We start from the raw sequence: 15449 nt of genomic DNA on the forward strand, positions 1-15449 counted from the left end.
ATAGATGGCGGTTTAGATTCTTTGCCCCTACTAGTAACGACATCTAGTATTGTGAAAGTTATATCTTTCATACTGGCTGTGATAGATGGCACTACCTATTAATAACGTCGACGCCAATTACGAAGTCGACACATTCACATTGAATTCGGTATGAACTGTCATATGAATGACTTGATCGCCATTATATAGACTTTTACAAGTTGTAATCGTAAATGAAAGAAATTGCTTGTGTCAAAAAACCGCGGGATATTTGTTTTTATTATAACTGTACTGTAATGGTTTTATAGGACTTTCATCAAAGGTAAGCTAATTATTTTTTTGTCCTGTAAAACTAAAAATCAATCATTATTTAAATTCTTTGGGTTTATGAAAAAAACTTTCGTTTTCTATTTAAACATTAAAATAAACTTCTGATTTATAATAACTGGTGTATGAGGTGATTTGATGAAAGATTTTATTATATAAACAAAAAATTCTGACATAAATATTAAATGAGTATTGTATCGAAAAAAAATTAATGCTTTTATTATTCATATAGATGGCTCCTCCTAGAAAAATTGTAAGAAGACAGTTAGAAATCATGATAGACTTTTTAGAGGAAAATAAAGAAATGTCTAAAGGTATTCCTCCCAGTTCTCCGATATCACATCACACTATTAAAGAAAACTGGATTAAGCTAACTAAGACTTTGAATAGTATTGAAGGAGGTGCCAAGAAAGCTCCTGACGGATGGAAAAAGGTATGCAAAGGAAATAATTATAATATTTTCTGGTGTTTTTAATGTTAAATTTAGTACAATTATATTAAATAAAATATTTTTTTATTATTCAGTATTGGTTTGAATGGAGGCATAGGTGTAGAAAAAAAGCAGCAAATGCTAGAAGATTTCAGACAAAAAATACAAGTGGTTCCCACAGATTTGTACCATTGAATGATCTGGAAGTGCGTGTGCTTGATCTCAATGGAAAAGGGAGTGTCAGTGCAACAATATCTTCATCGAATAAATTGGAGAATTTCCTGGCAGATGATTCTGAATCAGAGCATGCGCTGGACAGCTCCGAGCCTATCTTTCAAGATATGTCCCAATCAATTAAAAGAAAATCAATAACAGGTAACATGGAAATTATTTTTACCAAACTGATTCCATATTATTCATGGCAGTAAAATATATTTTGAATATTCTTACAGATACTTTATCCAGGTCCGGTACTCCACCACCGAAATGGGCGTTAGAATTGGAAGACAGAAGAATTGCAGCGGAAGAACGAATGGCAAACGCATTAGAATCAATAGCAAATTCAATGAGATTACAGGAAGAGAGACAGAGTATTATAGAAGATAGGATAGCAGATGCTTTGACGGCCATCGCTGGGACACTTCAGGATCTGAACGGTTCACAGAAGAATGTACTACAGCATTCAATGATGCATTCACAGCCCGATCATAATGAGACTTCATCAATGAAAGATGTGATATTTCTGTAAACGCTAACAATATTACTATCTTATATTAAGTGCAATAGATATTTTATGGGTAATTTTAATTAATTTCGTGAACAAGCAGTGAAAATATATTTCTTATTATTCATAATAACAAAACAAATGTTTAAAAACTATTTAAATAATGTGCCATTTCTGGTTTATAGAGCTTTAGTACCATGATTTTTATAAATTGTCTTGACAATGGTGAAACACAGCACCTAATATATTTTATCATGGTTAAGTGCTAATGTATATAAAATTTTAGATTTATGTGTGTTATATTAAAAAAGTACTTTTTGAATAAAACAACATTTTTGTACATAGCTATTAACAAAATTCTTGTAATTATATGTTAAATAGCTTTAAGGAACATGTGTCCATTCATAAGATTTTGAAATTATTTTCAATGCACCAAGAAGGTTAGATGTTTTTAATTTAATTTATTATGTCTTTAAAATGTATATATAGTGGATACTGTGCTGTAGGAAATATTTATTATTAGAATTATTTGTTTGTTAATAAAAAAAAAATAACAGAAAATTTACTTAATATGAATCTGTATTTTGTTTTATTACCCTGTTAATATTGACAACTTATTATTCAAAAATATTTTTAATTTGTGCTTTATTGTAAGGCAAGCTAAGTTCTTATTTCAACATCAAACTTAACGGTGCGAAACGTCTGATCCTGTTGCGATCAATATCTGAAAGAAAAATATCTAAATATTATTTGTAAGTTAATATTATATGCTATAAGTTATTTACTTGAACCTGTTTACCTAGCGAATACTCTTGAGATCTTAGTCTTCCTAATAATAAAAGTCTTATTAACTCTGGATGTTCTCTTACTATATATCCTGTCATAGGTATGGAGGCGTTAGAGACGAGTATAAATTATTGGGAGGACGCGTTGGCTGCGTTCTCGATGGGAGCCCGCGGTGGAGTGTCGGGGGCGCTGGCGCTCACCTCGCCCGAGGAGGCTGAGTTTTGTAGAGAGATACAGGAGTTACTCCAGAACGCGTATATGCTGCAAGTGAGATATTTACATGTACAGTAATTTAAATGTATAAGACGTAAAAAAAAATAATCTATCGTCCCTCAAAATAGGTTGGTGTAAATTGAAAATGACTTTGTCATATGTCGGGTGTGTTCTAGTTACATTACATCTTTTCTTGTTTGAAATTGGAAAAATATATAAAAAAAATAAATTCATATATATGTATATATATGATAAATAATAGGTTCTTATCAACCAGTATGAATTGACCTGTCATTGTTAAGGAGCGCTGTGAACTGCTGTTCCTCGATCAGCGGTCGGTGCTGTTTCGTTCGGAGAGCGGCGGCGGGGTGGAGGGTTCAGGGCGGCGCACCAGACTACTGTCCTCACATACATCAGAAACCCGCAAGGAACATCACTCCAGCGCCGAGTCCTTCGCCTCCGCCGAAGACCAGGTCGGTATAACTACTTAGATATTGAATATCGACCTTTTAAACAACTGAATAGTGTTTGACTATTATTCTGCCTGATGGTAAGTAAGAAGTAGGAAGAAGCTGAGATGGTTTAAGATGGTTACTAGGACACAATAATCAAATTTAAGTATAACAACGTACTTCCAATAAACTCAGCTAAGTAGTGACAAAGTAATAATACTCGTATTATAATATAAACTATAACCATTCAGATATTTTCACCTTCAACGAATGCATATCTTACAGTTAGTCGTTATATCTCTCATTCCAGGTTGCCGACTTGCGGGAGTTCGACGACTTGGCCGAGTCATTCCCAGAGATAGAGAAGCTGGAACTGTACCAAGCGGCCGTTAAGCAGTTGGAACATGGCATTCCTTGCAGGTGATCCACACCACGTGACACTCCCCTCTCCCGGGTCACATTCGCCGTCTCTTTCTCTCATATATCGCTTTCTCTTTCCTATTGTGATTGATGGATCGATGCGAGCAGGCCTTTTCTTTAACACTGCTGTCTTTGTTCGTCAAATTACACAAAGAAAGTTGCCTGCTCTCGATTCATACATCTTTTATATTATATATTAAACATTGCTGACTGTGAAACTGGTAAATGTGTCTCTTTGGGTAGACGATTTAAGCTCGTGTTGGAACAACAGAATACTATTCCAATAGTAAATTAAGTTATTTCTTTGTTCTTGTAGGACGGTTCGGTCGGAGGTGTTGCAGTGCGGGTCGGAGGCGGAGTTCCTCTGTAAGCTGCACTGCGTCCGGTCCGCGCTGGACGCCGCGCTGGGCGGGGCGGGCGGCGGGGCGGGACGCGCCTGGCTGGTGGACGCCGGCCGACAGGTCCTCACAGACCTGCTTCTGTATGCTGATAAGGTGATGTCAGCACTCATGAACTACACGCTATTTATATTGGCGTGAAGCAGTCTTTAATGGCTGCGTTTCGTCCGATGAGGGAGAGAGCCGGTTGCCCCTTCTTTTTTCCCACCCTTTCTCATTTCTCTTTTCCCAACCTTTCCTCTCTCTCTTCCCCAAACAAGGGTGGCAACGTATCCGCAAAATTATTTTGCGTATGTCCATGGGTAACGGTACTACCCTCCATCAAGTAGGCCGTCTGCTCGTTTTCCTCCCTTTATCATAAAAAAAGACGCCATTTTAAAATGAGCCGCCACTGTATGGATGTCATCGATAAATAAAGCTTCTCGGTGTTGCTGTCAGATAAAACGTATTAATAAACGAAACCAAGAAATAATACACAAATTGAGAGACTTTAATTCGTTATTCCAAACTGATCCGTCACAGGAGCCCAAGGAGTTCCTGGTGGCTTACGAGGAGATGGTGTCGTGGTCGAGCGAGCCGTCAAACTGGCCGGTGGTGGAGGCGGAGCTGAGCGCCAAGGGCGTGCGGGTGCTGTCTTTCTACGATGTGGTGCTGGACTACATCCTGTTAGACGCGTTCGAAGACCTCGCCGCGCCGCCCGCCTCCGTGCTGGCCGTCGTCAGGAACCGGTGGCTCTCGGACGGGTTCAAAGAGAGCGTTAGTATTTTCTGTGCTATGTTACTTTTCTCACAGTCTACTGCACTCTTGCTGGTCTCACGGTCTTCTGGTCTACTGTTACCTGGTATGTATGGTGTATCGACGTTACACCTAAGTCTTATCTCTCAGATATATTTAAAAGTTATTCGAAGGATGTCATACTACTACAGTAATACATTTTCTACGACGCAATCATAAAAATATGCTTTTTCATACAGAATTTTTTTGAATTCATTCATGCTTTCAAGCATCATTGTATGGAACAGCTTATAATATTAGTACAAAAAGTAGTTTATAACGCAAGAAGATAAACTGATGAAATAATATGTAATGTTCATGATTTGCTTTTGAGCATATATTATATATAGTGGTTATAAAGCGAGATTCCGATATTTTGTGACCTTACTGGCGACCTGAAGGCTCGGGAAAATAACCCTAATAGAAAAGTAGTAAAGCAAGGCTACAAAATCGCCTCTTCATTCTATGTGATAACCTTATACAGGGGTGTAAAGTTCACTTTTGGGGCGTAATTACACTTACATCTAACTCATATTAGTGCGCTGCAGAACACCTTATACTGTGGATCTTTAAGTATCTTTATGTCTTCCAGGCGTTGACAACAGCTGTGTGGTCCGTCATCAAAGCTAAGAGGCGTTACCTCCAGTACCCCGACGGGTTCATGGCGCACTTCTACTCCATATCGGAGCATCTCCTTCCTGTACTGGTCTGGGGTTTCCTGGGACCCCGGGAACGGTTGAAGGACGTCTGCGAAACCTTCCAGGCGGAGATAGTAGGCTTCATAACAGATATATTCAGTTTCGAAAAATCCAGATACACGACGGTGGAGGACCTCGCCGAGGACATCATGCAGCACGCGCGCACACGAGCCGCTAACCTTACCGACAAACTGGCCGAGAGAACATAAACCCGTTAGATAGGATGCTCCTACATAATCAAGCTATATAGAATACCTCTCTACTGTGCTGCCGAAGCCCACGAGGAAGCTCGCGGGCTTCGAGATCTATGCATTAAATTAATTTTTATAAATCGAGTAGTACATTCCGCATGTTTATTTAAATATATTTAAGGGCATAAAATGCAATTTGAACATTTTATAATCTGTGCAATAATCTATCTATATTAATTATGAATCTGCATTTACTTGACGCTTGTCAGTAGCATATGTACTGCTTCAGAGGTATCTATTATAGCGTTTTTGTTATAGTTATTGTAAGAAAAAGTGACGTACACATGTACTTCCTGTGACAATTCTATGTGAGAGCGGACAGAGCAGAGGATATATGGATTTAGTGATGTTGAACATAAGATTGTATTCTAATAGTAATCATAGTCCGGACTCCGGACGAGGTTAACAGATGTTAAAAGGTAAAATAATGTTTACAATAATCTACATATATGTATGTATGTCCGTTTAAGTTGTTGTTAGCGGACGAGCTGTTTATTGTTTTGTAAATATATTTATTATATCTGCTAATGCAGTTCTCATTTCAACGTGTTAGGAGCGGCGCTCTCCGTGCTGTACTAACTAATATAATCTTTGGGATTATTTTTATGACTACTTATAATCAATTATAATACTGATTAATTCTAATTTTGCAATGGCAACATTTAAGTTCAACTTTTATTAGATAAAACTATAAACACTGGCTTCAGCCATTTAGCAAGACAGTACTGGAAGTGACGCCGAACATTGAGAAACAAATCTGAAACAGTATCTAGAACAGTAGTGCGAGAGCCCCGAGAACGACCGAAATTAAACTGTACAGTGCTCTGTTGTTAAGGGAAAGGCGGATAAATAAAACACTGGTTTATTAGGAAATTTAGTATATCATAAATTTTAACAATATAGCCTTCTGTAATTTGGACGAGAAAAAAAAAACAAAATTTGTTAACATAAAATAAAATATTATTAAAGTCACAGTGAGCACCGACTCAATGTGTCAATATACATGTAACGTGATAAATCGTGTAAATATATCTTTGATCAATGACCTTATAAACTCTGTATATCATAAATACGACAGCATCTCCTCAATACAGCAACTACCAAGTTCATTAAGACGAGTTAAAACAAACAAAAAACTACCAAAGTAGCGAGAAACCGGTCCGCGTAATGTGTACTGAGCCTTACGACAGTCTTATGTAGTGTGTATATCGTAGGAATATATTTTGTTATAAATTTTATCATATACTTGGTTCAAGGTCACACGAGAAAGCCCGATTTAAAATTCATAAAATATATTAAATAATCAATTTTAAATAACAATATCATAGTATTTGGTTTTGGACACAGCTTTTAAAATTTAATACAATTGAAATAACGATCACATTATACTTTTAAACACTTTGGATTTAATATATAAATCTGGCGAGGCAGGCTTCCTCGAACATAATCAAAAGCTTAAGATATAGTGAGAATCGACACCTACCTTCAGGACTAGACACTAGATACAAATCGATTATGAGTAAACAAACACACTAAGAAATGCATGCATTCTTCTTAAAATAAATGGAATCACTCAGTGACGACTGGCGCCACCGACGGCCCGGTCGGCCCGGTCGGCCCGGTCGGCCCGGTCGAGCCCGGTCGGCCCAGTCGGCCCAGTCGGTAAATACATCTAACTCAAGGCACTTCGGATCCGGAGAATTGCACGTTCTCGTTTGTTCTTTTGTTTATAAGCATTTTATTTTTTTCAAAGAATTGCATCTATCAAGCGATATATAGAGATCAAGAGGTAACGACGGACTAACAAACATGTCTTTACTGAGATATCATATCACAATCCTCATTATTAAGATTCAAAAATTTTCAAGAAGCCACAAAAATATTCGAAGACATTCCGAGTAACGACTCTGCGGTAACCGTCTACCGATAAATAAATAAATAGTTTTGGTGAGCTAATACTTTTAGTAGGTAATGAGTTCGATAAATTAGTTAAATTAAAATACAAGCAAACGATAAGGTCAATAGAGACGGACGGCTCTAAGCGACTATTATATATAAGATCTAAAACACGCGCCGCGTGGAACATTCCTCAAGCTGAACGGTACGAAGCTGCCCGGGCGTAGGAGCGACAAGGTGTGAAGTGCAGAGTGAGTGACAGATTGATCGGTTCATGGTGTGGGTGCGGGTGAATGTACGGACGTGCGGGTGTGGTGTGGGTGCGTGTGGGTGTTCGCGGGTCACTCGGGCTCGGGCGAGTCGGGCGCGTCGAGGGCTAGTGTGACGCCGCCCGCCGCGCGCACCTTCTTCAAGTAGCTGACGCTGTCGAAGTCCAGGCAACTCTGTCGATACCAATCACGCTGTTAGAGCGCTCCTGTTCTCATTCATCACACAATACACTGACGTGCTGTGAGGCGACGCCATCACAACCCCATTACACTTATATACACAGAAAACACATTTTACCTCACAACTACACGCGTAGGTACTAAGCGAAGAAAGGTACACTGAAATGACTTGTTACTAAGCACCGTAAAAACGTCACTAAATGCCAAAAAGTATTCTGCAAAAGCACAATCTGAAACCATTGTTATTTAATTATATCTCTTATTATAGCAACAGTCAAGCGAGTCTAAGGAGTTCAAGTCCCGCTTCTGATAGTCCGATGTCGCCCACAACCGAGGGAGATGTTATTAACATTGAATATTGAAAGCGAGCGTGGTGGCAGTGTTAGTGTGAGGCTTGATAGGAGGCGTCTGATGTGTTAATAGGATGGAAGCGAAACGTGCAAGCAAAGACGGTTTACATTTTTAAACATTTTTATATTTGAAAATAATCAGAGAATGACAATGAGAAACAACACTGATGATTTAATAAACAATCAAAACGCGAACACCGGATGATCGCAAAACAAAAAAAACATGGAAAGTTGCCATCGACAACGCGCTAGCGTGGCCGCGTCTACCTGCAACGGACCCCTCTTGAACATCCGTCCTGTCCGAGCAGCATGAACATTGAAAATTTCCTCGTTGTAGTAAACACATTCAAAATACAGTAAAAACGTCAACAATCAACAGATTATATAATCTACAATAACTACTCGTAAAAAACATGAGTGTATACAGAGGCGGCGTCTCGCAGCTGCCGGGCCGCAACGCCGGCCTCGCTCCTATCTTTAACGTACAACTTACACTACTGAGATCATTCGAAGTTCCTAAAGTGCACTTACAAGATAATTTGCGCTTAGCTTTAAACCTAATGAACTACTCGACTCGTCTCGCTCTAATTTGGAAAGCATTGTTTTGGCAGAACTGACACTGAAATTTGTTACGGTCCAAAGTCGCGGCCGGCCCGCCGGCTCCGGTGAGACTAAACTCTGTCATACCACTGGTTAGTGACCTCGTGCAAAAAGCAAAAAGCTGACCGGACTGCGATATACTATGGCGGGAACGTGAGCGGTCACCGCCGCTCTCCACAGACTACGAGAACAATTTTTTAACTCGATTATTTCCTTCAAAAATACGAGAAAAATAAATCGTAGATCGCAATCCGGTGAATGTGATTATGAAAGTATGTATGACGAGCGTTAAGGTGCAAAAGCGGAATGCAGTCTCGGGGAGAGGCTCATCTTCAAGCGGCGATGATGTGAGGGGGGAGTGGAGTGTGGGGGAGGAGGGGAGGAGGAGGGGCTAGTAGAAGTTGCGGCAGAGGAGTGCCGCCAAGTAGTTGGGATGGTGCAGCGGCGGCCAGAGGCGGCAGGGCGCGGGGTGCGGGGCGGGCGGAGCGTGGTGCGGGGCGGGCGGGGCGCGCCGCGGGCCCGACAACGTTACCTTGCGCGCCAGCTCGGGCGGGAAGGCGGCCAGCCCGGCCGGCGGCAGCTTGCTCAGCGGCGAGTCCGCGTACTGCACCAGCGTCTCGTACGAATACGTCTGCCGAGCGCCCCCTCCTGACAAATATACATTATATATCAACTGCCAACGTCCATACATCCAACTCGATGGAAATATTCTCCGAACACATTTCTTATGACTACTAATTTATTTGTATTCCTATTAACGTTAGTGGTTAGTAAACAACGAACACGGGCACAGTATACCAAAAACTGTTGTGACTTGTTTTATATCCGGACTGACTTTAGCATTCCATGTTTCTAAATGATATGAATAAAGATACGTGATGCTGGAGATAGAAAAATACACATAACATATGTACATATAACTAAGAAACGACAATCGATATATATATATATAAATGTAGGTCGGTAAATCTCATATAAATAATGAGCTATAACACAAATCACATTATACTTTAAGTATATGGTCAGAAATAGCATTTTATGTGTAAAGACAGAGTGTGTGTGGTGTGTCTGTACACTCTGTGGGTGTGCCAGTGTATCTAAGCGCACGTGTTATTGAGTGTGCCAGTTTATCTAAGCGCATGTGTTAGTGAGTGTGCCAGTGTATCTAAGCGCATGTGTTAGTGAGTGTGCCAGTGTATCTAAGCGCATGTGTTAGTGAGTGTGCCAGTGTATCTAAGCGCATGTGTTAGTGAGTGTGCCAGTGTATCTAAGCGTATGTGTTAGTGAGTGTGCCAGTGTATCTAAGCGTATGTGTTAGTGAGTGTGCCAGTGTATCTAAGCGTATGTGTTAGTGAGTGTGCCAGTGTATCTAAGCTTATGTGTTAGTGAGTATGCCAGTGTATCTAAGCTTATGTGTTAGTGAGTATGCCAGTGTATCCATACGTATAGATCTGTGCGTGTACCATAGTAACCAACTTCAATGTGTTTATGTTTGTGCGAGTGGCTGTACAATGTACACGTGTACATAAATCTCACCTGCGCCCTTATCGGTGGAGGTGGCGCGCGAGAAACGTGGGCGGCGTGGCACGGTCTCGCTCTCGTCCACTGCACAAACGGACCATATACCATTTGCTCCAACACAATCAACACTAACTCACACCCACATTATAGAAAACATCCCGGTGGATGGACGAACGTAGATAATCAATAACGGCCGAACGGTCATGTTAATTTAGAAAATATATTTGATCTGTGGTACTACATGTAAAATATAAATACAATACATTATATAACTACACATGATAATAATAAATGCTGTTATGATATATAAGATCTTGCACTGACACTCCCCTAATAATGGCTATATATAATTTATAATTTTATTAAATTAATACTAAATAGTACATGCCAAATCAGTCTTCATTATGATTATGTTTAATAGTCATGTAACAAAAATTTTTAAATTTTAAATGTAGCATAAATAGCATCTAGGTGTTAGTCTGTAAGTAAGACAAATGTCCAACCCGGTCATGCACATTTCTATTTACTTTTGCTATTTATTAAGCAATTACTACATTATATGAACACACTGTGAGCCTGTCATATGAAAATCCGTAATAAAACCTCCATTGTAGGAGCGGCACTTGAATGCATCACTTGTTACCATCACGAGTCTATGTTATTATCATCTTTATATATCTATTCAAATGTCACGTCAAGTTACAAACCAGTGGCTTCTTCGGGCCGCGCGTCCGTGGCGAACACGTCATCGTCAGCTCCGTTGAGCGCGGCGTCATCTCGTAGCAGAAGCGCGGCCGCCGGTCTCTGGGACAAGGTGAAGAAGTCCCCCGACCCCAACCCCATTGCCTCCAACGCCCCCGCACTCTCGAAATACTCGTCCAACACCAGCTTTGCCGTCTGAAATCATCATCAAATAGTATTTTAAAGAAAGAAATAATCAACGTTCTCTTTTTATTTCAAAACTTAGTCTATATTGCTCTGCCAGTTTATATATTACAAATGATGAGTGGCGTACCTTGACCAGATCCAGATTGTTCCCGGTGATTTTGATGGAATGTTGACCAAACGTGACGGTATACTTGTATTCTCCTAAAGCTGCGTCATTCGTCGAGAAACTATGGAGGAGAGTTCTGTTGCCATTGTGAGGGGACTTCTGGAAAAACATGATAACTGATACATATGGGAAAATTTTCATTATAACGGTAATTCATGGTCTAATTGTAATTATAAGTTTTTCCATCTTACTTGTTAATAATTTAAATAAAATAGATAAACTAGATGCTGTAAGGCCATCTGAAGTCTCTAATCAGTTGACAGCTTCATTAAGGCGCCCCACAAAGGTCGTATTTCATGGTAGTATTATTATATACAGTATTTCGTTTTATTTAATCTTTGAGGCAGAGATCCTACATATCTCCTTTTTACTTGCAATCCGCAATTCTTGTCTTTATATAGTATTAACCCGTCTCAAAGATCTCATGATAGGTGTTAAAAATGTCCATGTCTCCTACCTCCCTGGGGCGCGCGTCGTCCGATCCGTTAGAGTCTATGGAGGCGCGGGAGGGCGCTCGTTGTTCCAGAGTACCCTCAAGCCGGACGGGGGAGGCGTTGCGACGGATGGTGTCGCCTATCAGGTGCTTCGCATGACTGTAATTACATCAACAGATAATATTACCTCTTTCCCTATTAACATATCTTCTCTCGTTATATTTTACTCACTTGACGTTCTCCTCATTCGGCCCAGTGATTTGCACCAGACGCTCTTTCGCCCCGGGACTCACTGAAATAGTAATGCAGTGATATTTAATATATGATTGGTATAAATGTTTTTATTAGTATCGGTTAATATGGGTTAATATAGGAAGCGAAGCTTGATTAGGCGACAGTCCCAAGGAATCCACTTTGTTTCATATAATGATTGATATATAATGTACATATAATAGAGCTAGGGCGACAGTTGCGAGAAGACTCCACCACACCATGCTGTAACCGAGGGGTGGGAACTCATACCTCTCTGAAATGATATAATCGTATCACTTAGCTCCTCAATCATGTGCACACGCCTGCCCTTGATACCCATCACTGTAACACCATAATACACACATACATTTGTCTAACGAATTCTTTACAGTAACAAAATAATTAACTTTCTTAGATATACGATATAAAAAATTACATCAGCAAGGGCATCACATATTTCATTGTTTGTATCAAAATGATAGCGACTTTCATTTCATATTCATCCAACCGATGTCTATTTTAAAATTTAAATAGTTCATTTAATCTCTACTCTTGTTATTCCACAATTATAACATTAGTGTCTAAACAGCATCAAGAAATAAAATGATAATTACATTTTATAGTTCACAATATAATGAACACCGTCCAACTATGTAGTATATAAAACAGTCATATAATACAATACCTTTTCCAGAGTCAGCATTGCGAATGACGACCTCATCCTTGGAGTAGTTTTTGCCGGGGATCTTGGTTGGCTTGGGGAACTTGCCCGAGGGTTTAATGAGTTCGCCGGGGGCCAGCAGTGTGGGCGGCTCGGCGGGCGCAGCCAGCGTAGGGGATGCCGCGCCACCAGACCCTGACCCCTCCATAGTGGGCACCAGCAGTGGCTAATAGCAATACAGGTTTTAATATTATTAAATAAAATAAGAAAAAACATGTAAAACCAATAATGTACACTTTTTACTAACTTATTCATTGTAAAATATTATCATATATGTATCTCAGGAAAAACATTCCTTGTAATATTAGTATATCCTCATAAAATAGGAAATGGCTCATGTCTATGTATATTCCATTGAATCATGATGTTGAAGTATGCCAAAATTTTCTCAAACATTGTAAAAATTATTAAGTCGACTAAATTACCTCCGCATGTGTCCCACGGTGTCTATAATACTGACTCATGTAGTCTGAACCCTGCCAGTGTTTAGCACGCAATTCTATTAGTTCAAGTAAATGAAGACGAGTTTTCTTATCGAGGCGTTCATCTTGGGATCCATTACGGAAAACAACAAAATATCTGGAACATTAAATTACACTGTTAAGTTACCACAACGACTAGATATAATAGACGTTTAATTGTAAAATAATATCACAGAAACCTGTCAAGAAAATCCTTATATAGTGCTTCGAGCTGAGCCCCATAAAGCTTGAGATTAGAATACATTGTGGCAACATTACTCTGAAGGGCACGGTCAAAATTTCCTTGCAGCATTTGATATGCCACGGCTTCCGTCAAAACAATTAGGTCATCAACTGAAAATGAGAAAGTGGAAATGACAGAACCATTTTAGCATATATATACTTCTCATTGTTCATTCAGTCCAGTATAACTACTTACAGGATAAACACATTCAAATTATTATAATGAAATTAATTGAGTGATGAATATTCAATTGTTTGAAAATGACTGAAAGAACTAAATAAATAATAATCTGTATGTCGATTATACAAGGTTTAATATGTTTATGAAAGATTTCATTGTCCGTACTAATAAGATTCTTACCAGAATTAATTTTTACATCCAATACTGAGTTGCGATTATGAGCGGAACTGGTGGTTGATTTCAAAGGTCTAGGCACTTCAAGTTTCTTAACCGTGCGGGTCATTTTCGTTAGGGTCGACATGGTGCTGGAATAGAAGTTCAATCAAAACATTGCCAATGCATTCCTGGAGCACAAATTGTCCGGAATTAATTGTACTATGACGTGACTGTCTATAACAAGTCCTTATTTGTAAAAGGAGTGTCGATATTAACTATGAAACAAAGGATGCAAACATCAGAAAAAATATTCAACTCACTCATCCATGGCGCTGTATTTCTTTCGCACTAGAACCACTATTACAGCAAACGCGTAAAGTGAAAGTGATGACAAAGATACTAGCGAATAAATTCGGAACAAACCCGATACGTGTTCATTACTCGTTATATTAGTTTATTTTCTTGCAATATAAACGGTTAGGTGAAAAATTTTGACTTTAGAGAAGATTGAATACTTTACTCGTGGAAAAACATTTAGACAAAACAATTGAAAACTATGGAACATAGTGAAATAGGAAATAAACAAGAAAACTCACCTGGCTACGCCATTAATTCGCAATAAAAATAAATTTAGTGTAGTGCAACATCACTAAAAAGTTTCGATTCAATTAAAGAATTTTTGGTATTTATATCTAAAAATCAGAAATAAAATAGTGATGTGTATTCTTTTGTTTTTTTATAATTTAATTTCATAAATCTAATATTTTTCTTAAATAAAAATAAAACTAAAATGGTTTTTACAAAATGTTGCTAGCTCTAAAATTGAAATACTTACAAATGCTAAAAGCGGTATATATGAACGTGTGAAAGTCACTATATTGTATGCTTTAAACTACAATTTTAAACATTTCAAAATAATAAGTTGTTTGTAATTTATCATTGAAACCATTTTAATTTGTTTTATGTTAGTTTTTTGTTATATCTGTGCTTTACAGCCAAAGTTACCGAAAATTGAGATTGACAAGTGTCATTTTATCAGCGGTAAGAAGTGGTCGTGTTTTGGTTTTCCATATTTTCATCATGTAAAAATGATCGAAAACCGCGAAAGTTTATTCATGCAAAAACTTTTGAATTATGATATTTACTACAGTGTATAAGTGGTAGTTAATATAGTGCTTTATTAGTTATAATTTAAGTGTGGTACGTAAGAATATAAATATTCTAATGATAGTCTTTCCTACCTACATCATTTCAAACTTTATTTAACTTAAATGTTGCATAGAGATTCTCGTTTTATATAGATTTTACTTTAAACGTTGCAGACAATGCATAAATACTACATATCGCTATTACTGGTGCGCCTTGTACTGCCAGCATCACTTCTTCTTGGTAAGTTGCTAATACATTATATTTTAAAGCCTGAAATTTTGTTATTATTTTTATAAAAAAATATGTTACCAAATTGTAAATATATGTAAATAAGAATATAAAATTCAATCAGACATATCCTTTATCAATTTTAGTAATAAATTTATATTAATAATATATATTTTTGGATAATATTTCTATGATTTATGAATTAAGTTAAAATTTTAATATTAAAAAGAAATGTGAGTTAAATCTTTCTGAAAGAATAATTTCAAAGTGTAGTACGCATGGAATTGAAATATTTTCAGGGC

At 38.2% G+C, this 15449-nt stretch overlaps 4 protein-coding genes and 1 long non-coding RNA gene across 13 annotated transcripts in view; 3 read left to right on the forward strand and 2 right to left on the reverse strand.

The window, feature by feature from the left end:
• Window positions 1-5976, forward strand: part of LOC116779872 (mitoguardin) — a 35521-nt gene extending 29545 nt beyond the window's left edge. The window contains exons 4-9 of the mRNA XM_032674377.2: window positions 2347-2513; window positions 2762-2932; window positions 3222-3331; window positions 3648-3825; window positions 4252-4485; window positions 5096-5976. Coding sequence (XP_032530268.2) covers window positions 2347-2513; window positions 2762-2932; window positions 3222-3331; window positions 3648-3825; window positions 4252-4485; window positions 5096-5410 — 1175 coding nt within the window. The 3' untranslated portion in view covers window positions 5411-5976. The remainder of the gene's footprint in view (window positions 1-2346; window positions 2514-2761; window positions 2933-3221; window positions 3332-3647; window positions 3826-4251; window positions 4486-5095) is intronic.
• LOC116779874 (uncharacterized) lies at window positions 75-1910 on the forward strand. Its single transcript, XM_032674379.2, has 4 exons — window positions 75-301; window positions 539-739; window positions 832-1111; window positions 1189-1910. The coding sequence occupies exons 2-4, from the start codon at window positions 539-541 to the stop codon at window positions 1482-1484; spliced, it is 777 nt and encodes a 258-aa protein (XP_032530270.2). The 5' UTR covers window positions 75-301; the 3' UTR covers window positions 1485-1910.
• Window positions 2022-2399, reverse strand: LOC133319378 (uncharacterized). The gene is made up of 2 exons (XR_009753011.1): window positions 2260-2399; window positions 2022-2184 (listed from the first exon to the last, which is right to left on the reverse strand). It is a non-coding gene; the product is annotated as an uncharacterized LOC133319378 (long non-coding RNA).
• A 337-nt stretch (window positions 5977-6313) lies between the features above and the next one.
• LOC116779375 (eukaryotic translation initiation factor 4E-binding protein Mextli) lies at window positions 6314-14519 on the reverse strand. Of its 5 annotated transcripts, none has more exons than XM_061523515.1 (13): window positions 14367-14519; window positions 13795-13919; window positions 13391-13544; window positions 13155-13308; window positions 12694-12895; window positions 12279-12350; window positions 11988-12048; window positions 11780-11915; window positions 11284-11421; window positions 10976-11165; window positions 10284-10352; window positions 9280-9395; window positions 6314-7791 (listed from the first exon to the last, which is right to left on the reverse strand). In XM_061523515.1, the coding sequence occupies exons 2-13, from the start codon at window positions 13913-13915 to the stop codon at window positions 7690-7692; spliced, it is 1515 nt and encodes a 504-aa protein (XP_061379499.1). In that variant the 5' UTR covers window positions 13916-13919; window positions 14367-14519; the 3' UTR covers window positions 6314-7689. The 5 variants fall into 5 exon arrangements, with proteins under 5 accessions (XP_061379499.1, XP_061379498.1, XP_061379510.1 ...); XM_061523514.1 differs by lacking the exon at window positions 14367-14519 and adding an exon at window positions 14091-14331; XM_061523522.1 differs by lacking the exons at window positions 6314-7791; window positions 14367-14519 and adding exons at window positions 8251-8443; window positions 14091-14331.
• Window positions 14520-14798: 279 nt separating this feature from the next.
• LOC116779376 (piezo-type mechanosensitive ion channel component) overlaps window positions 14799-15449 on the forward strand; it is a 37436-nt gene continuing 36785 nt past the window's right edge. For all 5 annotated transcript variants that reach the window (XM_061522211.1, XM_061522213.1, XM_061522224.1 and 2 more), the window contains exons 1-2: window positions 14799-14970; window positions 15093-15159. In XM_061522211.1, the coding sequence (XP_061378195.1) occupies window positions 15096-15159 (64 nt within the window). In that variant the 5' untranslated portion in view covers window positions 14799-14970; window positions 15093-15095. The remainder of the gene's footprint in view (window positions 14971-15092; window positions 15160-15449) is intronic.

The sequence above is a fragment of the Danaus plexippus genome, chromosome 2 (genome assembly GCF_018135715.1).
Source record: "Danaus plexippus chromosome 2, MEX_DaPlex, whole genome shotgun sequence".
NCBI classification, from domain to species: domain Eukaryota; kingdom Metazoa; phylum Arthropoda; class Insecta; order Lepidoptera; family Nymphalidae; genus Danaus; species Danaus plexippus.

Bases quoted from the DNA above. Each gene is read 5' to 3' on its own strand.
- LOC116779375 (XM_061523514.1), bottom strand. The intron at 12,049-12,278 runs GTATGAGTTCCC...TTACTATTTCAG, and splicing joins GATTATATCATTTCAGAGAG to TGAGTCCCGGGGCGAAAGAG. The intron at 9,396-10,283 runs GTGAGATTTATG...TATATTTGTCAG, and splicing joins CTCCACCGATAAGGGCGCAG to GAGGGGGCGCTCGGCAGACG.
- LOC116779874 (XM_032674379.2), top strand. From the start codon at position 539: ATGGCTCCTCCTAGAAAAATTGTAAGAAGACAGTTAGAAATCATGATA. The intron at 740-831 runs GTATGCAAAGGA...TTTATTATTCAG, and splicing joins CTCCTGACGGATGGAAAAAG to TATTGGTTTGAATGGAGGCA. The intron at 1,112-1,188 runs GTAACATGGAAA...ATATTCTTACAG, and splicing joins TAAAAGAAAATCAATAACAG to ATACTTTATCCAGGTCCGGT.